This window comes from Chenopodium quinoa, unplaced genomic scaffold (assembly GCF_001683475.1).
Source record: "Chenopodium quinoa cultivar QQ74 unplaced genomic scaffold, ASM168347v1, whole genome shotgun sequence".
Taxonomy (NCBI): Eukaryota; Viridiplantae; Streptophyta; class Magnoliopsida; order Caryophyllales; family Amaranthaceae; genus Chenopodium; species Chenopodium quinoa.
In genome coordinates this window covers 2,250,032-2,273,148 of record NW_018745684.1, presented here as the reverse complement: position 1 = coordinate 2,273,148, position 23,117 = coordinate 2,250,032, and the positions used below count along the sequence as shown (strand labels likewise).

General features: G+C 32.3%; 2 protein-coding genes across 3 annotated transcripts; both read left to right on the top strand.

Annotated features, from left to right (window-relative positions):
* The first annotated feature begins 986 nt into the window (after window positions 1-986).
* LOC110717605 (electron transfer flavoprotein subunit beta, mitochondrial-like) lies at window positions 987-6,684 on the top strand. Of its 2 annotated transcripts, none has more exons than XM_021896350.1 (5): window positions 987-1,234; window positions 1,438-1,725; window positions 3,432-3,512; window positions 5,293-5,387; window positions 5,498-6,216. In XM_021896350.1, exons 1-5 carry the CDS (start codon window positions 1,166-1,168, stop codon window positions 5,571-5,573), a joined length of 609 nt encoding a protein of 202 aa, XP_021752042.1. In that variant the 5' UTR covers window positions 987-1,165; the 3' UTR covers window positions 5,574-6,216. The 2 variants fall into 2 exon arrangements, with proteins under 2 accessions (XP_021752042.1, XP_021752041.1); XM_021896349.1 differs by lacking the exon at window positions 5,498-6,216 and adding an exon at window positions 6,246-6,684 and having other exon boundaries at window positions 1,002-1,234.
* Window positions 6,685-6,819: 135 nt separating this feature from the next.
* Window positions 6,820-8,431, top strand: LOC110717606. The gene is made up of 3 exons (XM_021896351.1): window positions 6,820-7,387; window positions 7,549-7,680; window positions 8,103-8,431. Exons 1-3 carry the CDS (start codon window positions 7,330-7,332, stop codon window positions 8,231-8,233), a joined length of 321 nt encoding a protein of 106 aa, XP_021752043.1. The 5' UTR covers window positions 6,820-7,329; the 3' UTR covers window positions 8,234-8,431.
* Window positions 8,432-23,117: the final 14,686 nt, after the last annotated feature.

Below are 23,117 nucleotides of genomic sequence, written 5' to 3'. Positions count from 1 at the left end.
TCCCCCACACTAAACACTATTCATAAACCTTAAGATTGGGGTGAGCAATTGAATGAAGAATAGAAAGGCTAGAGAAGATGAGATATTGGTGATGTGCGGCAAAATACATGTAGCTGTGGAAGTAGCTACTAACTACGAGTATTAGCTATTAAGTACGGAGTTTATATACTTCTATTACTTCATATGAAGCTAGAATCAAATTTTCTAAAATGTAGAAAATCTGTTAACAATTTTTTTAATTTATATTTCAAAAGTTATTATTGTTAACTTTTTTACTACCAAAATTAGTAACTAATCAAAATCCAATATACTTAGGTGTTGTTTGGTTGGAGGTAAATAGCATGAGAAATCCTATTTCCTAGTAAATGGAAAAAGCATGTGTTATTTGGTTGACACAAAATTATCAAAGTGGGAGATATGGAAATTCCAAGGGAAGTTACACATGGAAAACAACTTACCAAGCCCTCCCTTAGTAAGTCACAATTCCTATGATTATTGTGGGGCCTAGTTGCATTATTATCACTAATAATTTTAGTCTCTTTCTTTCTCTCTCCAAATTTGTTAACTTAAATAAAAAAATTATCAAGTTAACTAATAAAACATAGAAAATAAATTCCTAGTTCCTATATTATCAACCAAACAAATTTAAGTTAATTCTTAGGAAATGGACAAGAAAAATTACTTTCTATGAAATATAATTTCATATGGAAACTCATTTTTAATTACCTAATGTTTTAACTTGTTAACCCATTAAAAACTATTCCATACCTTGTATAGTTGTAGCCTTTAGATACTCTTTTTAAGCTATGGAGTATCTAAAAGCTACTGTCGAACACGCTGTTGACATATGGCAAGTAAATTATGGAAAATATTATCCATTGGGCTTGTAATATAAAGAGGCCACAAATTATAAATCATGATACTACATTAAGGCTTAAGCCCATAAGCCTGTTCTCTTTAGTTGCGTAGCAAGTCAAACACTCAAACTGTCATCATCCATTTAACGGATATAGCCTATGACTAACCTCCAGTCTAGTCATCTACTTTCCCACTTTTATACAACACTTCATAAATCAAAACACTTCTGTTACTACAAGTATTTCATCTTTCCCCCAAATCATAAATTTCGAACCCTAGAAATTCAACTCTAATCAAATCTCTGAAGATGAAGATAATGGTTGCAATCAAGCGAGTCGTCGATTACGCCGTCAAAATCCGAGTTAAACCTGATAAGGTAATCATCTTAAATTCCAATCTAATTTCAATTACTTTCCTGATTAAGTTGAGGTTTGATTATTTGCGGCCTTCAATTATTGGATTACCTTCATTCAATCATTCAATAATTAGAAACATTTATTTGATTTGATGAATTTCGTGATTTTAATTGGATGAATTGCATGAATTGTACGATTGATTTGATTTTGTGTAATTTGATAGAGTGGGGTGGAGACAAAGAATGTGAAAATGTCGATGAATCCATTTTGTGAGATAGCGTTGGAAGAGGCGCTTCGAATAAAGGAGGCTGGTTTGGCGTCAGAGGTGGTGGCAGTGAGCATGGGATCAGCGCAGTGCGTCGATACATTACGGACGAGCTTAGCAATGGGAGCTGATCGAGCCATCCATGTCGAATCGATGTCGGACCGTTTATACCCTTTGAATGTTGCCAAGTTGCTTAAGGCTCTTGTTGATGTTGAGAATCCGGGGCTTTTAATTCTTGGCAAACAGGTTGATCACTCATTCTTAGTGGTTTATTAGTTCATTTTGCATTTGTTTAATGTAATTTCTGTTGCAATTTTTTTGATGATGCAAGGGTTAGAATTTATGAATTAGGAGAAAGATGGTTGGGAATGAAGAGGTTAAATTTTGGGAATATTTGATTTTGTAAGTAGAAACTTAAGTGTGATTAATTTGCACATGTTGTCTGATCGTTTTGGGTGGCGTTTTGATGAGGAGAGGATTCAATGACGGTGTATGATAAGACTGTACTGAAAGGCGTAGTTTGGCTTATGCGTGTCTGCAGTGGCTTTTAGGTTTTAAGGATCGAGATTCATCTTTGATTGATTATTTTGAAAGGGTATATTGTATTTGGTAAGACTATAGTGAAAGCGTAGTTAGGCTTATCAGCTTATGTGTGTTTTCAGTGTAATTTAGGTTTTAAGAGTTGAGATTCCTCTTTAATTGATAGATTTGTTGTTGATATAATTAGAGAGTGTCTGGGAACTCATATATGAGCATACCTTAATCATCATTACTGTTGCTTCTAGGGGAAGAGAGTTGAGTTAAAGACTTGAATATCAATTGTAGATATTTTGTTATTTGGGATGGATAATTGAGGGGCTGTTGTTGAAGTATCTTGAATATTAATTGTAGATATTTAGTTATCTGAGATGGATAAATGAGGGACTGTTGTTGAAGTATCTTGAATATTAGTTGTAGATATTAAGTTATTTGGGATGGATAATTGAGGGACTGTTGTTGAAGTATCTTGAATATTAGCTGTAGATATTTAGTTATTTGGGATGGATAAATGAGGGGATGTTGCTGAAGTATCTTGAATATTAGTTGCAGACATTAATGAGGGACTGTTGTTGAAGTATGGGAATTTGTAATAGAGACCCCTTTTCCGTACGTTTTTATAGATTAGGTAGCTGCACAATTGTGAGTGAATATTTACTTGATGAAAGTAAGGTACTTGCGTAATTGAGCTCAATGGTGTCGAGCAGATTGTGAGATGGTTTAATTCCACTAAATGTTACTTCTTAAATGTTTGTTGATGAATGTTCCAAGATTTTTTTCAATTTGACAAATGGCCTGCCTTTTGAATTTGATATAATTGTTTTGATAGGCATTGGGGGAATATATACATACTTGTCTTATATTTTTGGAGCAACGGTGACAAAGGATGTCAGTTTCACGATTCGTTATATTTTTCACTTTATGAAGTAGAAATATGTTTATAACTCAAAATGTGTATTTCATAATATGCTTTAATAATAAAAATATTATAATAGTATCTATTTGAAGAATAAGTCACTTAGGCTTTCTGTTTTACGCAAAACAGTAACTATTTGGGTTTCGATGGGAAAATAAGGATGATTGGGAATACTTAACTTAAACACATTTTGTAGCAATGGCTACGTCTATCAATTGCTGATTTTCGCGTGTCGTTGCAACCGTGCTATATTATTAATCAATGAAATGAGGTGACATTATATTCATCTAGGAAGTAGATATGGAGGGGGTGTAAAGCTTGTGTCTGGTTGCCTTTAAACTAGCTATATTGTTTTATCATGCCTGGTTACGTTTTCCACAGCTTTATGTGCAAGCGTGCTCTCATTCAATTCCCTTATAAATTTGTGGTACATATGAAAATCTATTGAGTACATTTAAAAGCATGTGTCTGAGGTTATTGTTTTTATTGTGTATTGTAGGCTATCGATGATGACTGTAACCAAACTGGACAGATGGTGGCAGGACTACTTAAGTGGCCGCAAGGGACGTTCGCTTCAAAGGTATTGCACATTTATCTCAAGTTCACAGCTAAGCTGAATTGCCTATTGTCATTTATTGTCAATGGCATAGCGTCATTTACACATTGCTTACTTTATTTATCTTTGGTATCCTTTCCCCTGCATTATTGGCTAGTAAAACAAATACTTCGTATGAAAGTCGGAAGTTAATTTGTGAAATCCAGGACTGCTTACCTTCTTTGTTTCTGCCCCGTAACCTAGAAATCTATGTATACCAATGTATAATTCATCAAAGGCTTGTGATCCATTTAGAACTTTGGATCTTTTCATCATAGCCTGTCCATATTATTCTAACTAAAAGTAGCTCTTAAGTCCTTTCACATTGCCTCACTTAGGGAAGTAAGTTCTTTTGTTAATGTTCTAGTTCCCATTACCATTATCTTGCCATAAGCCCATAATGCCACTTGAATTCCACCACATGATGTCGACACACCTTTATCATATCATACCTATCTTGTTTTATGATCTCAACTTATCCAAGTCCTGTGGTTGGCTTTTGCAATTTTGTCATGGTTGTCTCTTACCTTGTGCTGCTTAAGTTATTCCTTCATCTTTCTACATTTTTGACTTGGCTAATTATTATATTCCCTCATCCTCCTACATTTTTTACTCGGCCAAGTATACTATTTATCTCCACTAATGTCCCAATGGCTTCAGCAATTTTGACTCTATACCACTGTGCTGCAGTAGCGTCCCACCAGTAAAATGTGACATGCTGCCTGCCTGCCTCCAATTGTAAAAGGTGATATGAAAGTCAAAAGGATTAAATTTTTGGTGGAAAATGAATTATAGAACTTTAGAATATAGACCAATCAGCTACACATTGGTTAACCACTGTTGATTGACAGACTACGACAGAAAATGTTGGTCTATGGAAGACTACATAGACTACATTGAGTATATAACCTAAGAACCTAAGACTAGATAGCTGTCAAGAAGGTGATATGCAAATAAAGTAGAGAATGAACCACAAGGAATTAATATTGAAGGTTTAGATAGTTAATTGGAGCGTGTAATTCTCTGCAAGGGAATCAGGGTGTATGGGTTGAAGTGAATAATACAAAGGGAAAGCATAGAAACTGAAATTTTTTAACCAGGGGCAAAGTTTGAAAAGGACATGAGCCTAGACTGAAACAAACCTGGAGTAGTTTTTAAGACTAGAATTTTAATAGTTTGATCAAGGTTGAGAAATTGATGATTTGATGATATAAAGACGATGGCTATTTTTTCACAAGTCACTTTCTGTAGTTAATCGTTATTCTCTAAATATTGTTGTGATGGAGAAAAGTGGTTTGTACTCCCTATTTCAATTCTCTTGTATGTGTAATAAATTCTCTCATCTGCTAGCCTTCGGAAAGTGTATTTTGAAGTGCTTAGTTGACTGGGGTTGTGGATATAGTGTTGTAGTTGGATCATGCTGTTGAAGTGTAAGCCATGGGAGTCCACTAGTCCAGCATGGGGAAGGTTCTTGGTACCAAATTTTATAAAGCATGTGCAATGCTTTTTGCTGGAACATAGCTAGGAGGTGGCTTATAGTTGAATCGGATTGTTTGACCTTCATTTGTAAACTGTAGAGTGTAGAGCAGAAAACTGTAGGAAAGTTTGTTTTGTTACCAACCTTCTGATCTTTAAGATTTTCTGGGTTGCATCTTAAATTGGCAAGCTGTGATTTATGTATGTATTTTAAAAAGCTCATCAAATAGATTTCCTATATGATCAATTTTTTCCCCCCATTTTCAACTTGATGCTTTGTTTATAGTAGGTTGTGCTGGACAAGGAGAAACAAACAGCAACAGTAGACCGAGAGGTGGATGGTGGTATTGAGACACTATCTTTGGACTTACCAGCCATCATAACGTGAGCATCTCATCCCTCATTACTTTATTCTTTACCATTTAACTTATGGCAAATAAAAAGGTAAATGGTAGTTGCATCTCACGATCTACAATGCTTATCATTTTACACAGCAGCAAAGCCAGACAATGGACTTTTGGCTATAAAGTTGATGAGCAAGACTCTGGATTGATTAGTCAAACTTGTTAGTAGAGTGGGCCTCTAAGATTCTTTTGTTTTTCCATGACAAAGAAAGCCAGATGTTAAAATTGACCTTGTCTATTGCTGTTGCCAATGGGCAAAAATCTCAGGCCTTATTCTCTAAGTAGCCGCCACAATTAGAAACAAAAGTTTTGATGTTTAGTTTGAACATACTTTACTAATACTATTGAACACTCTACTAACACTATTACTTGAACATCTTGTTTTGCGTTTAAACATACTAAAGTACTAAGCTTTGGCATGGATCTCTTTTGCCTTTGAGTGCTTGACTAAGCTTGCCTTGCTCCTGAATATATTCAGTGAAGATTTTTTTCTTCAAAAAAAAGTCAATAAGAATCTAGCAGTATAGAACTTTCTTTATCAAATACAGTATTTTTATAGATTCAGGTGCTCTCTAAGGCATTCGTATGCCATTGAGGCCTAGGTTAAGTTTGCCTTGCCTGAACACTGCATATGTGTATGATGTCTTTTCTTTTAATTATACCCATCTGTTGAAGATATTATCGAAATTAGTCACCAAGAATCTAGCAGTATACAATTTCCCTGATTGCATATATTGATATTTGTATAGATTCAGGTGCTTTCTCTTCAAGTTGATGCGTTGTATGAATCTTGATCTGAGTTGAAATTGACACCCCCCTTTTTTTTTTTGGGCTGCAGTACTGATTTGAGATTAAACCAGCCCAGATATGCTACACTTCCCAATATAATGAAGGCAAAATCAAAGCCAATAAAGAAAGTGACTCCTGAGGAGCTGAATGTCCAAATAAGATCTGATTTGGATGTGGTTGAAGTATCTGAACCTCCAAAGAGGAAAGCAGGGGTCATTTTGTCTTCAGTGGATGAGCTGATCGGCAAGCTTAAAAATGAAGCCCGTGTCATCTGATTACCATTTCGACATATATATTGTTCTGATTCCCCAAGTTGTACATGTTCCCTGGGATTTTAATGTTCCAGTTGAAACCGAGAATATATGTGCAGAATCACTCCCATCCTGTATGTATGTCTTCTTAATAAATTTTCATATTGGCCTTTGATGATCATAGTCATTGAAAGAATTGAATCTAGTTAAGCAGCATTATTTCGTTAGACCTTGAAAGATGGAAGTTGGTATAAAACAAAGTACTGAGTTTGTGGAAACTATTCGCACTGCGGTGGCTAAGATCATCAATTTTTAGTTCTAAAGTTTTAGCCAAAATGAGCAAACGAAAACCGAACATAGCTTTGGGTAAACAATGATTGTTAACATTGTAGAATGCATGTTTTTAGTTGCATTTTAATTGAATTATTATTTGATATTTGAATAGAAGAGAACTTAATATAATTGCTTACAGTAATACTTAGAACTAATCTTCTATTTACTTGTATTGTGTGTAATCTAACTTATCTTACAAGATGATAAGAGCCACTAATACATAAGCTAATTAATATACTAATTATGGCCGCAAGTGATATACATTAACTTTTCTTTTCTTTCAAAGAATTCATGGTAATATCCAACAAATAATTATAGACGGATTTTCATTCATGCTTGACTTTCAACAAATGGATAAATTTAAAATAAAAATTAAAAAAATCCATATTTAAACAATCTAGCTCTACCATGTTGGTTGCCAGATAGTTTTACTAATTATGTAGTGATATTACAATTAAAATTGCTTATAAATAGGAAGGATTTAGCTTACATATATAAGACATAACATACAGTATAGTCTCCATAATATCATTAAAAGTGGAGGGAAAAATGGCTTTCTACAAATCCAAGAAAAATGTAGTAGCCATTCTTTTCATCCTAGTTTTAGGTAATAAGCAATCAGTTACATTGTAACTTAGCTACTAGTCGATTAATTAGACCATTTTTATTTTTGTAGATCGAAGTTTAATTTTGAGACAAATTTAAACTCTAATTCATTTAATTACTAAGTTTATTAACATGTTAATGTTGTGTTTGAAACTTTGGTAGTGCAAATCATGGTTGATGGAACTAAAGTTGATTGTGCTGATAACGGCGAACCATGTGCACATTTTTTAGGAATTACTGATTGTTGTGTGGGATATAAGTGTAGCAAAGGTGCTGGTTACAAATGTGTCCGAGGTAAGTGGCAAAACTTTGGCATTATTTTCTTATCATATAGTTAAATTGTACCTAATATTTAATAAAAAAAAATTCTTTTAAAAGGAGACTAAATAGCCTAGCTAAAAAAAACTTAACTTTATGTGACTTGGTACTTAAATAATTAATTTCATTATTTTAGATGTTGCTAGCATAATCTCGATATATATAATATATATATATATATATATATATATATATATATATATATATATATATATAATCCTTTTTCTTTTTTCACTAAAGCATAATTAAATATAGTAATAGTTAAAATAGTATATTGGTGAATGTGTCTTTCAAAATAACACGAAGTATATCTATTGAGAAATAGAGGTAGTAGTATGCTTTATATAATTTTCTTGATAATTACATTTATTTTCAATTCAATCTTTGTTTGTATGTAGACCCGAAGCAACACTGCTTGGACGAGGGGAGAAAGTGTAATCTATTTTCCAGTTGCTGTGGAAGAAACAAGTGTACACCAGATAAACCATATCAAGCATTTACTGGTCGTTGTGTACCACCAAAATATTGATTTAAAATATCACAAGGCTATGAATTGAAGGTTCTTATTTCATTTGAGTTTGATAGATTGGCTATTAATTAAGATGCTTCTTCCTAATTAATCATTATAAACTTGGTGATAGCCAAGGTGTAATTCTTTTCCAAATGGGATGTAAGCTAATAAAATTTATATTTTTGGTAAAATTTTGTATTTACTTAATTCAATTTTCTCTCTTCACATGACAAAATTCAAGTTTATCTTATTTCATTAGAACATTGATTTTGTTAATTATTGTTATGATATAAATGATGAGTTATTTGTGCATTGTACGGATGCTAACCTAATTATATATCTACGTGCTTATATATTATTATATCCATCACTCGTGTCACTAACAATACACATATTATTAGAGACGTGAAATAATGAAATACTAGTGTTATAACAGATGCGAAAAAGACTAACAAAATTAAAAAAAAAATAGTATAAAGATTTTACAGATGAGTTAGCTACGTCCACAGACGCACCAGGTGGGTGGAGAATTTTATATAATTTATAAAACAAAATAGATCGAAATTAGACCCAAATAAAGAATTTCGTAGTCTACATACTAAATGGTTGTTTCAAGGGGCTAACAGAATCAAGGTCTATTCTAATGACAAATTTACATCAACAAGTTCCATAACATGACATATACAACGTTAAACCCCAGAATAACCTCGATGAATAATCTTTTCAAGTCCAAAAGTGTTCCCCATAAGCCAAATTTGAAGGTAAAATATACACGAAATCAGACTTATTTTGGAGATTTGGAGACCCGGTGTCCAAAACTCATGAGATCTTCAGGGACACATCTCGAAATCATATAAAGTTGTTTGAACTCATATACGCCCATTAGTCTAACACATATAGTCTCGTATTGACCTTGAGTCATGAAATGGGTCATAAGTTGTAAACAGACAAAATGACAGTTTAAAGGCAAAATAGATGGTTCCAAGCAATCAAATGGCCTATTGATGTCCATGTGAATCGCCACAACCTCTTTCCTTTCTGGGTCTAGAAAAGTAAAAAAATGACCATAATTGATTTCTATAATCTACACTTTCGGACCAATTTTAGAGGTTTCGAGACCCGATGTCGAAATGTGTTGAGATGGTAGGGGATGCATCTAAGGGTCATATAATGTTGTTTGGAACCATGCATATATGACTACTAGTCGGTTTTACAAGGGCCTGGGGTGGCCTTGAGTTAACCAAGGGAGGTGTGAATGTAAATGGGTAAATTGATAATTAACAACAAAATAAATGGTTCTAAGCACCTAAATCTTCCGAGGCGTCGTGGGCTCCATGGGAAGCACATCAACCTCTTTTTCTTTTCGGATCTGATAAAGTAAAAAAAATGTCCAAAACTAGCTAGAGATTACATTACATGTAATCGGACTAATTTAAGAGGTTTTGGCATTCAGTGTTGAAAAATATTGGGATTATAGGGGATGCGCTACATCCCGAGGTAAAATAATGTTGTTTGGAATTATATATGAACACCTGTTGGCCATATAAAGTCCCATGGTGGCTTGAGTTAATGAAAGAAGACTTAAGTTATAAATAGCTAAATTGACAGTTTAAAGGCAAAGAGGGCAATTTCAAACGACTCAAATAGACTCTCGGGGTGTCCTGAGTCCATAGGAAACACCCCGACCTCCATGGGTCCAAAAAAAGTCTAAACTTGTCCAAAACTAAAGGTTATATAATCCACGCTTTTAGGCCAATTTCAAAAAAAAATTCAATATCTGACGGAAATGCATAGGGCGTCCTTACGGTCATATTAATTAGTTGAGTTGGAACCATAAAAAGCTTACCAAAGGTCTATAAAGTCCTCTATCTTTCTAGGTGTTGTGAGTTGTGACCATAACATTTCATTCTAATATTCTATTATGGTACTGATTTTATATTAAAATGTTATACTGCATTGGCGCTATAGCTGGGGAAGGTGGGCAAACACAAGGTTGAAGAGTTGACAGATACAGCAAAACAACCTTGTGGTCTTCAGATATGGAGAAGGTGGTGTGCACGGCCAGAAGAGCACACATTGACGACAATTATGACGGCTTCATAGCTTCGAGGCCGGCCTGGTACGAAGACCATGCGACCATTAGCTTAATTGGCAAGACGCAGGCCGGCCTCAAATCTATTGCCTCCATAGTCCGATCCAGAAGTTGATGTCTTCATAAAAAATGTGCAAATGTGCACTTAATATAACATGCCCTGAACTAGGTTACATGAAATCTTATCCTAAATGATCATAAAACTGACTTATTATCGTAGTATGTAATACCTTCCTTTCATATTATCTACTTGCAAATTTGAGATATTATTTATAAGATATAAATATTTTTAAAAAAGTTGCAAATAATTTGAAACGGAAGTAGTAATAACTAACAATATATAGCAGCAAGGATATACGTGATGGATCGGGAATGGGGTGGTGCCCGGAGGCTATAGTGTTTGGTATTTAAGGAGAGTTGGGAGGAGCGACTTATGGTTTGGCTCAATCGGCCTCACATGCGGAGATGAATGCATGTCTTGAAGGCCTACTATGGGGAATACAACGCGTTTAATACATGCTGTCACAATTTACACGGATCGATTCTGTTTCTCTGGTAGGATGCTTAGGGGCGATACAATCACAAATGTCAGTCTTCGATGGACAGTACGATTGATAACATTCGCCGAGCTAGTACGACATTTGCATGATTTAGCATCCACAAGGTTCAGAGGAATCGTGTAGACAAGGCGCATATCCTCGTAACTACGGCTAATTATAGTTGTTTAGTTTGTGTGTTTAAGGATTTTTTTTTTTTTTTTTTTAAAAAAAAGGAGGTATACGTGATGAATTTTTTTTTCTTCCAAAGAATTCATGACAACTTCCAAAATACAATTACAGATACTAGCTAGATCATGCATTCATGCTTGATTTTTTTAAATGGATAACAAAAAAAAAATAAAAAAAAAATCCAAACTTATTTAGATATACAATCTAACTCTAAACGATGCCAGTTGTTAAGCCAGTTGGAATTGTACATAAATAGGAAAAATCCTTAAATTTTATACAAAGTATATAAGAGAGACATATATCTTTAATTAAAATTAATCAATATTACTTAATTCGACAATTAGTCTTCCTATTATATCACCCAAAATGGAGGGGAAAACGGCTTTCTACAAATCAAAGAAGAATGTAATATCCATACTTTTCATTCTAACTATAGGTAATTAGCTACTTCAATATTACTTAATTCAATTCGTAATTGTTTATATATTAGTCAATTAATAATTATTTAGTCGATCAATTTTGTTTTTGTAGATATTTAATAGTTAGACCTACTTGAACTTTAATTCATTTAAGTATTAACGAATTGTTCGAGTAATTATGATAGTATCAGGAATATAAGATGATTATAAGTGTAATTTGGCAAAAATAATAGTAGCATCATAAATTCATAATGACTATATGGTAATGTCATCAAAACCATAACACTTTAACATAAATTTTCATTCTCACCCATTATCACTCCTTAAATTAAATGAAAATAGTTCCCGTCAAAAAAAAAAAAAATGATAATTGTTTATTTTTTTCCTTTTTCTTTCAACATCCTATATTATAATAGATAGTTGAAGATTAATATTTAGGATAAAAATTAAATTTCAATTAAAAAAAATGAAAAAGAAAACTAATAAAATAATTTGACGTAAATTAATAGCATTACCATGAGCCGTAGCGCATGCATAACTTTTCTTACGTATTATAACACAAATTCATTCTCATTATTGCTATTTATTAAATTTACTAATATTGTATGTTATTGGTGTGTTTGGAACTTGGGTAGTGCAGCGCAAATCATGGTCGGTAAATCTAAAGGTTGTGGTCTTGCCGGAGATAAATGTTCATATTATGTATTCTTTCAATTAGATAGTTGTCCGGGATATAGGTGTAGTCACCGCGTTGGTCAAAGAAGTGTAGAAAGTAAGTGACAAAACTTTAATTTGGAATTTTTTAATTTTTTTAATGATACATTTAAAGTTTACCTGAAATTTATATAATTAGTTTTTTTTTTTTAATTTTTTTTAATTTTTTTAAGGAGACTATTAGCTGATTAATAATTTAATAATTCGAATACTTAGCTTGATGATTACCGTGCGTAATATAACTTTATTATCATTTTAGGAAAAATAAATTCAAAGTTTAATTTAGTCTAGGAAATAACAGCTCAGTTAAAGGTTGTCAAAAAGTTCAAATAATTAGATCATGTAAAGCAAAAATCAAGTAAATCAATAGCCAGGCTACCTTAGTAAAAGTAGTATAGTTTAATTAAACTTCCATTTGTAACTTACATTGGATAATTTATGTAATATGTTTCATATATATAATTACCTTGATAATTACAAAGGTTTAATTCAAAGTTTTTTTGTAGCCTCTACAATAAGCTGCACACCGGTTGGAGAAGTATGTGGCTTAACGTATTTGTCATGCTGCGGAAGAAGCAATTGTGGAAACCGCATTGTGGGAGGCCATTGTAGACCCCCTAAATATTGATTATCACAATTTGAGTTTCTTTAATTAGATTGCCTATCAATTAATTAAGATGCTTCTTTCTAACTAATATATGATATGTAACAAGGTGTAATTCTCTCTCTCATCTATGATGAATGCATGCTTAATTATAAAGTTTATACAAGAAATTTACAGGATAAGTTTTTACAACCATGCATAACATAAGCGTGTTTTTATTGGTAGTAGTCTTAGTACTTCGTAATATGCATGATTGATAAAACTATAGGCACTTGTATATAATTAGGTAATAAGCTCCCGTACAGTGCTTATGGTGTTATTTTGATAAATTTTTTAATTTAAAAGGTATGTGCTTTTTGACAATAATAACAAAATTATATTTATAAAAAGAAATGATGAAAAAATCACAAACTCAAGTAAAAACAAATTACATTTTACTAATTTTGCCTTTTTTTTTTTTTTTTTTTTTTTTTTAACTATTGCTAAATTTTGTGATTGTTACTTCACTTCTCCAGACATAAAATCCAAGTCTAAATTGTGATTATACAAGAATACAAGAAAAAGGAATCTTTTGGAGTAAGTTAAAGTTGATCCAAGTTGTATTATTTTTCTGCATGACAGATCCATTGTGATTATAAAATGGAGTACGCATTAATTCAAAGGATAAGATAACTAATTAAATACTGTATTTGTTAATACCAAGTGTCTTTTTTAGTGCAAGATGCACATATCGTTCGGTCATCATCTTTTGGAGTTTCTAATTATGCTTGTGTCACAGAAAAGAATCAAACAAGCATGTTCTCTAAATTAAAATTTTATGGGAAATTTATTGTCTTTTGTCACCATAGTGTGTAGGTTTTATTTTATTTATTTATTTATTTTAATTTTTTTGTGAATTTTACTGAAATTGAAAAATCTTATAGTTTGTAAATTAGAATATGTGTACAATAATATTAATATGGGGTGAAAAAAAATAGTTGCACATTAATTTTTGCCTTCTTATTTTAAGAACTTCTAGCTAGCAATATTAGATTGGTCATAAATTCATAACCTAACGTAAGGAAATTTATTTGATCCCCGTATATTTTCATTTTGAGAGGAATGATATTTTAATTTGTTATATATTGCTTAACCAACTAAAAAAACATAATATCTTGCACTAATATTGTGCTCCTCGCGGGTCGGCCTTGACTCAGTGCACTATAATTATTGCCTAATTATTATCCTATGATGTAGTAATCACTCATCTCTTTTCTTCTCTTTGGCTCCAAGAGTTTGAAAAACTTGATGAACGATGATATATAGATGTCAAACAGTGGCGAATCTTGGACAAAAAAAGAGTATAGCATACACACTTATCATAGCATGTATGGTGACATTTTTGTTTATGAAAAGTATAACATCTATAACGAAATGGAAGATAAATAGTAGTAATGAATTATCCACTTGTCAAATCCCCAAATATAGATTAAATAATGTTGTGATTGATGAAGATATCCAATTTCAAATTAAATTACAATTTTAAAAAGAACTTAAAAAACTCTAAGTAGTCAAGAATTAACACATAAAGGTCACAATGCAATGGTCATTACTCATTAGTACTATGCAATGATAACTTGAGGAATAATTTGGGTTTAAAAACTTGTTTTTTAGTTGAATAATAATTTGATATTTGAACATAAGAGAATGAATAGAATGGTTAATTATAAAAAATCTGAAAAGTTATGAATTTAGAAGCTAAATAGTATACTAACTATAGCTGCAAGTGAAACCCACCATAAGCCAGGTATGCGACATGAGATTAAATTAATTTGGATGCTTTAGTGAATCAGGTGCGCTTTCTACAAAAATTTGCTGCAAGTGATAAACAAGGACTTTAATTTTTTTCTTCCAACAAATTCATGGAAAATTCCAAGAAGCCACACTAATTAAATGCTAAATAACATATGCATTCATGCATGTATTTTAATGGATTGACAGATTAAAAAATCCAAATTTAAACAATATCGATCTACCAATGTTGGTTGCTAGGTTGTAGTACTAATTATATAGGTACATAGGATAATGATATCAAACCAGTTAAAATTGTATATAAATAGGAAGGATCCCTAATATATAAGACAAACATTTCTAAATGATTTAATTAATTAATTAATATACTAATAGTCTTCCAAATATATCACTCGATATGGAGGGAAAAATGGTTTTTTACAAATCCAAGAAAAATGTAGTAGCCATTTTTTCATCCTGGCTCTAGGTAAGTAATTTCGTTATAATCACATATGATGCAATTAATTAGTTCATTATATTTTTGTAGGTGTTTCAATCATTATTAGATAAACTTTATCATCTAAGTACTAATGGTCTATTTGATACCGTAGTTGATAATTGATGGTGGTAATGAGAATGAATTTGAGTGTAATTTGACAAGAAATAAATTAAGTAGCATCATAATGTATGTGGTTTTTATCATAAATTAAGGTCAATTGACATTACGTACCATGGACCTTAGTGTCTGAATTGAATCTCTTATAAATTTACAACACAAATTCATATTCATTACCTTGATTTATTACTGCATACTTATACCAGATATATCGTAAGATTATTAACCCTACAGATTGATGTTATTTGGGAAACTTTTGCAGTGCAAATTATGGTTGATAAATCTGAAAGTTGTGGTAATGCCAGAGAAAAATGTTCATTTTACTTATTTTTTAATAATTGTTGTCCGGGATACAGGTGCAGCAAAGGTGCTGGTCACAAATGTGTAGAAGGTAAGTGGCAAATTGTGTCATTATTTTCTTATGATATAATTGAATTGTGATAATTTAGTTCAGATCAAATTATTTTGAGTCAAGTCAGATTTTGACACTTTTACACCTTATGTAGTATGCTTTGTAAAACTTTGTTTGTAGACCCCGAGCAAAACCGTTGCAGGCCTGTGGGGGATTATTGCGACGTTTACAACTCCTGCTGTGAAGGTAGCAAATGTAAAATCGATTTTGATATTGGAGGCCATTGTATACCAGCATGATTATCACAAGGCTTAGCTCGTTTATGTGGAGCTTTATTTCATTTGACGCTATTTTAATGGTTGTTCCAGCTAATAAATAAGAAGTACTAAGAAGTAAAGATATAAAGTACTCCTTTATCATTGTAACACTAATTTACAAAATCAATATTGTAATACACTTGAATTTTTTCATGTGTGATTTGGAATATATAAGAGTATAAACATTCGAGTTAATGTAAGATATTGTTCAAATTTAATCAATCAATAACATAATACTAAAACAGACACCAGGAATGACACGTGTCACTTCCTAGTGCTGTCATTTTCCCTCCCAAAACTATGTCATTCCTTATATATAATATTTCACTATAATTTTTTTAATTATATATATCAAGTATATAATTTGAATATATTTTGATTAAAATATTTTAAACATATAAATATCATAATAGAAAATTAAACATTATATAACAATGAATATATTGATTCGAAATTATAATAAATTGATTCTTTATAATAAACTTATTATAATAATTAACTATAAGAAAACAAACCCATCAACGCATCTGTGGGGTAGATTATACTCGCACTTTAGACTAGTGACTCTAGCGGCCATCTCTAACACAGACAACGAACTCCCTTCGTATAATGGCCTTTCAGAAGCCTTCAACAAATCCAGAAAATGCTTAGCTTGTGCATTAGGCTCCTCCTCTGATGAAACACTAGCCTGCTCGGAATGCCCTTGATCCTGACTATGACCAAACGCATCGAAAACCATTTCACAATATTCATTGGACCGCCGTTCAGGAACTCTCGGAAACCCTTCCCCGTGACACATCCACTCATAGTAATTAGGTATAAAACCCGTGCGAAACAGATGAATTTTAACCGTTTCTGGATCCCAAAGTCGTTTGTTCTTACATTTAGCACATGGACACCTAACTTCATTCAGGTTACTACTCTCGGGATTATCTTTGACGTATTGAATGAATTCATCAACCCCTTTCACGAACTCTGGATTAATACTTTTCCCAACCTTCCTTTCATACATCCAGCTACGTTCTGTTTGTTTCATGATTACAACTTCTACACAGCTCACGCATATGTATAATCACATTAGTCATAAAGCGTATTTCCTATTCATTATCCATCAAAGTGTTATGGAAATGCAAATGAGATTTGAAATGCTTCCAAAGGGTCCTTATCACTCCAACCTAACCCATCCTTGTACGTTTAATCTCACTAGTGAATGTAAGCCAGGTTTTCAGTTCTATGGAAAATCCGCCAGCATTTTCCTACAGTTCTCCAAGTACACGATGTAGGCGATTAAACACACCTACATATGTACCCAGAGAACATTGTAGAGAAATGAAAAGGCAGGATTTTCCCTAGAAACAATAACAAGGCATACATTCACCACCTAAGTGAGAATAAGCGTACAAGGACAGTCCCAACCGGGGACTATTCAAGACATGCTCCTAATGTGTATGCCTTGAACGAGTATCTAGGAAAATGATTATGAAAATGATTCATCTACAAAACATATACACTAAACTAACATACATTATACTAATAACACTAACATATCATAACATCATAATATTCAAATAAACCAAAGCAAACAAAACCAAAGTAAACTAAAATATCATAATGTTAAACCAATATAACATACATTATATAAAACTAAACTAAACTAAGCTACATTATATTAAACTAAACAAAATTAAACTACATTATATTAAACTAAAGTAATCAAACATACATCATATTAAACTAAACCAAACCAAATTAACATATCATAATATTAAACTAAACTAACATTCATTACATAAAACTAAACTAAATTAAAATACACTAAATTAAACTAACATGCATTGCACAAATCCTACACAAAATTTAGTTTAGTTTAGTTTAGTTAAAACTAAAAAGAACATAAAAGGGTTTTCTAATGATTCATTTAAGTAAAAAAGAATTACAAAAAAATAAAAAAAAATAGAAAAAAAGGGGATTTAGGAGGACTTACCATCGGAATTGTGGTGGTTTTAGTCGCGGCGACGAAGGGGAAACGGTGGTGGAGCTGGCGGTGGTGGAGGTGGCTTCGATGTTGGCTGCGTGTGAATTAGGTGGCTTAGGGTTTCGGGTTTTTGTCAAAAAATTAAAAAAAAAAGGAAACGAACAAGAGGACTTACCACCGGCGACCTCAAGGCGGCGGTAGCTAACTCCCTCTGGTAGCAGCAACGACGGTGGTGGCTACGGCAACGGAGGTGGTGAGGGTTAGAGGACTGAAAACAAAAAAAAAACAAACAAAATCCAAAAAAACCCAAGCTTCCTCTTCCTCTTTCTCGTCCCTTTCTCTTTCTCTTTCTTTTCTCTTTCAAATTCCGTCGAATTTTTCTCTCCTCTAAAAACCAGTTTCGCGGTTTAAGTTCAGGGAATCCTATGAGGATTAATTCCGTCGGAATTATAGTCTTTCGACGGAATTAAATTCCGTCGGAATCATTCCGAGGGAATATTCTGTCGGAATCATTCCAAGGGAATATTCTGTCGGAAAGTTTTAGTTCCGACAGAATTAAACTCCGTCGGAAAAGTTTCGAGGGAATTTTCTGTCGGAACAAGGAATTCCCGACGGAATTTTCCGACGACACAAAATGCATCGGAAATTCCCAATTTTCGACGGATTTCTGTGTCCGTCGGAAATCAACCTATTTCTAGTAGTGTAAATTGATTCTTTAATTTTTTTTTGAAGAAATTTATTCTTTAATATACACGTGTATATAATCACACTTTCTCAAATTTATTACAATGTCTTTACTATTAGATTTTTTTTTATTTGATGAATCATTACTATTAGATGGGACACATACATTATCTTAATATCACAATATCTTTCCTATACATGAACAATATCTTCATAAAATAACAATCTTATAATATAAGTTTCATAAGTAAATTCTTCTAATATTTTTTCATACTACTAAACTTAGCTAACCCCAACTTTTTTTTGTTAAATTTGAATAATTTATACTATATAAATAAATCTATTAATAAATGTGTTTAGGAGCCACAAACATCTTTTTATCATGACACAAATCAAAGTTCAATTAACGATATTAGTGCTACCAATGAGCATGTAGTGATACAGGCTAGAGTAATTAGGTTATGGATTGCACCTTCAAAAGCTTGTTTTAATGAAACAGCTTCTTTGGAAATGGTGTTATATACGACACAAAGGTAATATTTATATAATTCAATGTTTTTTCTACCTTGAAAATAACAACCATAAGATTGGTGATCAACTACCTTTAGTTCACCATTCTACTTTATTTATATTTTTACTTTATTTAACTAGTTTATATTTGCATTTTGTATTATTCATAATTTATTTAGGTCTTCGATATTCATTGCATATCTCTGATTTTTTTTTTTCGACCTATTTTGTTTATTATATAGTTGTATAATTGATGTATAATTTGTTTTGGACTTACCGTGCATGGCACAGGTGCTAAACTAGTTGGTGTACTATTTTACGGATCGGAGTATGTATTTATTTGGGGAGCATTCTTGAATGTTTGGATTGCCATAATTAGAAATGCAAAAGTTGAGTTGAATTTGTGGTGTATTGATCAAAACTATAGGAGTAAGACTGTAAGAGCTTTTACGTCATTTTTATTATTAAAAAGAATTAGAAACTGTTAGGAACTCTGATATATTTCCTTGCCTTCATTCTTATTAGCCATGGTTTATATACAACGTAGTGACAAACTAAAGGGCCTAAGTATACATTGACCCATTAAGGACATTAGCTAAATAATTATGCTTAACACCCTCCTTAAGTTGGAGCATGCATATCACAAATGCCCTACTTGTCAAGTAAGTACACAAATTTTCGCTTGCCAAAAGCTTTCGTGAAGATATCTGCAAGTTGCTTGTCCGTTCTCACATATGAAGTACGAATAATACCATCATGAATAGCATCACGTACGTAATGACAATCAACCTCAATATGCTTTTCATGAATCACATTTATATATAGGATTTATAGGCATATTTATGCTAGTTTTATAGTTGTTTTTTAGGTCGTAAAAGTTGTCCATTTTGTGCTCTATTACGCTTTGTTTGTGTTATCTTAATGTGTCAGGTAATTTTCATAACAATTTGGACGCTTTCGGAGTAGTTTTGGAAGAATCGAACAACGAAAGGATGAAAAGTCGATGAATCAAGGTCGCTCAATGAAGGATATGCGTTCGTGGAAGCCTAGGTTGAGATTAATATGCGTGAGGAATGAATATAGCATTCACAAGGGTCTTTATGCATCTTTCGGAAATGAATTTGAGTTAGAAACAAAGAAAAACGATGGTTTACGAAGTGTTAAAAATAACCTTTGTTCACTCTTTCGATCATAACTTGAGTTCTAAAAATTGTATTGAAATGATTCAAGTTGTGTTGGAAATTAGACTTGAAGATCTTTCCAACGATAGGTCACACGCCTATATAAACCTCCTTGAATAAGAAATATGGACTGTTCAAAGCTGTCCAGTCTTACAGGGCGAGTTGCGCCCGCAGCTTCCGCGAGCAACGCCCAAGCTTCGAATCTGTTTCCCCCGCAGCCCGTCAGACGCCCATATATTCATGGTAGCTCATTATCGTCGCCTCGTCATCTGCGTTCAACCAATTATTATGTTTATGTACTCTTCTTTATTTTCTTTATTTATTTTGAGATTAGAATTTAGGAAGTTTATAAATACTCCAAGGGATTATTATTTTCCCTTATGCCATTTTTACATTCGTTGTACTTTTCTCTTGAACCCTAATTTCTCGTGGTATTTCCGTGGATGATTCTTGGGTTTAATATTTCAATTCATTGAGGTATTATATTTCTATTTCTTGCTTTTAAATACGTTTTATCCCTTAAATCTAGCTTTAATTATTTATTTCATGCTAAAGTAGTTTACTTCTAGGGTTTTGTAATCCATGTTTATATAATGAATCTTAATTGATATTATTGATATTTTGATTATAGATTTCTCTAATTGATAGTGTTTTATTGTTAATCTTGCAACCTGATCAATTGTTTGATTAATTATTGTTAATAAGAGTTTGAATCAAAAGATCTTACTATTAGAGGTTTACGTACAATTAGCAATTCTGATTATGTTAGCGACCGAATTACATATGTTGAATTGAGAGCGTTAAGACCCGACCGTAGGCTTTGCAATTGCTCAAGATAATTGACTAATTGAATTGTTATTGATATTTGATAGATTTAGAACTATAAACATGGTGAACCATAACCCTAGGTCTTTTTATTAATTGTTTTATTCTTATTTTAATTTAGACTACCTTTCTATCCCAATTCGTGACATAATTTAGTTTCTCCAATTTCTTAGAAGTTAGATTGAATAGTCATCTATCTGTGTATTCGACCCTACTTACCCTACTAAATTGTTATTTGGTTTTGTTAGGAATTTATTTTTGACAGGTGTACGACAACTTATCATCTTTGTACGCTCTGATACCATGTCAAATACGAGTCAGAGCCGCACCCGCAAACCAATAGAGAGAGTCCACTTCACAAGTCAAAGGAGGTTCCATCCCAAAACCATATGGCTATAGGAGGAGTAGCCCTTAGCCTTATAAAATGATTAACTGTCTATTTTTTCAACTATTGTGGGACACTTATATGTGGTAATATTTGGGAGGTCTATTCTTCAACACTCCCCCTCGCATATAAGGTCCCTTTGACTTTGCCTCATGTGATTTTTCGAGCTAGAATACTTTTTCACTTCCCCTCACATGAACCTGTTGATGGCCCAGTGAACTTTAGCCATTTAGAGTCCCATATTGTAGGCTTGACTCTGATACCATGTTAGGAACTCTATTTCCTTGCCTTCATTCTCATGAGCCAGTGTATATACAACGCAGTGACAAACTAAAGGGCCTAAGTATACATTGGCCCATTAGGGATGTTAGCTAAAAATTACGCTTAACGGAAACATAAAAAAACGAAATACTAGATTATTTTTGTAAGGTTTTGAACAAAACAAATAATGAAGAAACTTCAATCACAAATTAAAACACTTATTTATAGCCAAATTCCATCGTACACATGATATACAAGTCTTATGTAATAGAAGTATTCTGTTTTAAACCAACAATAAAACATTTGTAGGTATACATTATTAGGTTGAATATCTTTCTTAAACTCATTTTATTACTCTTTGTTTTAATTGATAGTTTGATTAGACAACGTTAATGCACAATTTTGACTAAACATAATAACTGCCCTCCTTTGACAAATGAAACTTCTCATAGGAAGTTATATGTTACTCCATAGACAATCAACTTGATACATTAAAACATACACTTGATATGATATAAAAATTAACGAAAAAACTAAATAAATTCAACAAGACAACGAACACCAAGATGATCATAGGTAATATACCACAAAACCTAACAAATGAAAAGAATGAAATTAGAGCACTCCCAGCAGTGAGGAGAAAAGCCCTCACGAGTAAAAATAAGGGTGTAAAAAAAAAATCCGAACACTACATCAGTGAATGAAAAAACACTCACCGATGAGTGAAAATAAAAACCCTCAAGAGTTGAGGGCTTTTGGTGATGAACAGTAACATGTGGCCTCCACTGCTTTTGTTGTTTTTTTACAACGGTTATATTTTGTATTTGAAATATAACCGTTGTAATTATTTTAAAAAAAAAAAAAAAATTCACCAACGACCATAAAATTTTTTTCTCTATAAATAGACATGCATTTTGATATACTTTCAAAAAAAACCCATAAATTAGAGAAATTAACATATTTTCCCAATTTCTTCTTGTTATTATTATTATTATAATTATTTCTTATAAAAAAAATTTCCAGTTAGTATTATTAATATTTTTAAACGTAATTATAAATTTTTATTAAATTATTTTTAAACGTAATTAAAAAATAAATTAAAAAATAGTGGAGGAGAAAGTGATGAGAGGTTTTTTTTCTCCTCATTGTTGTGGTGAAAAAAACATTTGATGAGAGAAATTGTATGGGAGGAGTGAGAAAGTGGGTAGAGAGAGATTGAAAGGTTTTTTTTTCCTCACTGCTGAGAATGGTCTTATATCTAAGATTTTCTATCTGTCATTATTTCACCCATGTCACTAATGACAAACTTGTAACTATTTAAAATTTTATTAAACATTTTAATTAACTTTGTTTTATGGTCCTAAAATGAAGTGCTTACTCCACTTGTCGTTGAAAACACCCACCAATCAAAATCCTACCACGTGTTAGATTCTAACTGGCCTCCCATCTCTTCCCTCATATCTCTGATT

Bases quoted from the DNA above. Each gene is read 5' to 3' on its own strand.
- LOC110717605 (XM_021896349.1), top strand. From the start codon at position 1,166: ATGAAGATAATGGTTGCAATCAAGCGAGTCGTCGATTACGCCGTCAAA. The intron at 1,235-1,437 runs GTAATCATCTTA...GTAATTTGATAG, and splicing joins TCCGAGTTAAACCTGATAAG to AGTGGGGTGGAGACAAAGAA. The intron at 3,513-5,292 runs GTATTGCACATT...TGTTTATAGTAG, and splicing joins AAGGGACGTTCGCTTCAAAG to GTTGTGCTGGACAAGGAGAA.
- LOC110717606 (XM_021896351.1), top strand. From the start codon at position 7,330: ATGGCTTTCTACAAATCCAAGAAAAATGTAGTAGCCATTCTTTTCATC. The intron at 7,388-7,548 runs GTAATAAGCAAT...AAACTTTGGTAG, and splicing joins TCTTTTCATCCTAGTTTTAG to TGCAAATCATGGTTGATGGA. The intron at 7,681-8,102 runs GTAAGTGGCAAA...GTTTGTATGTAG, and splicing joins TGGTTACAAATGTGTCCGAG to ACCCGAAGCAACACTGCTTG.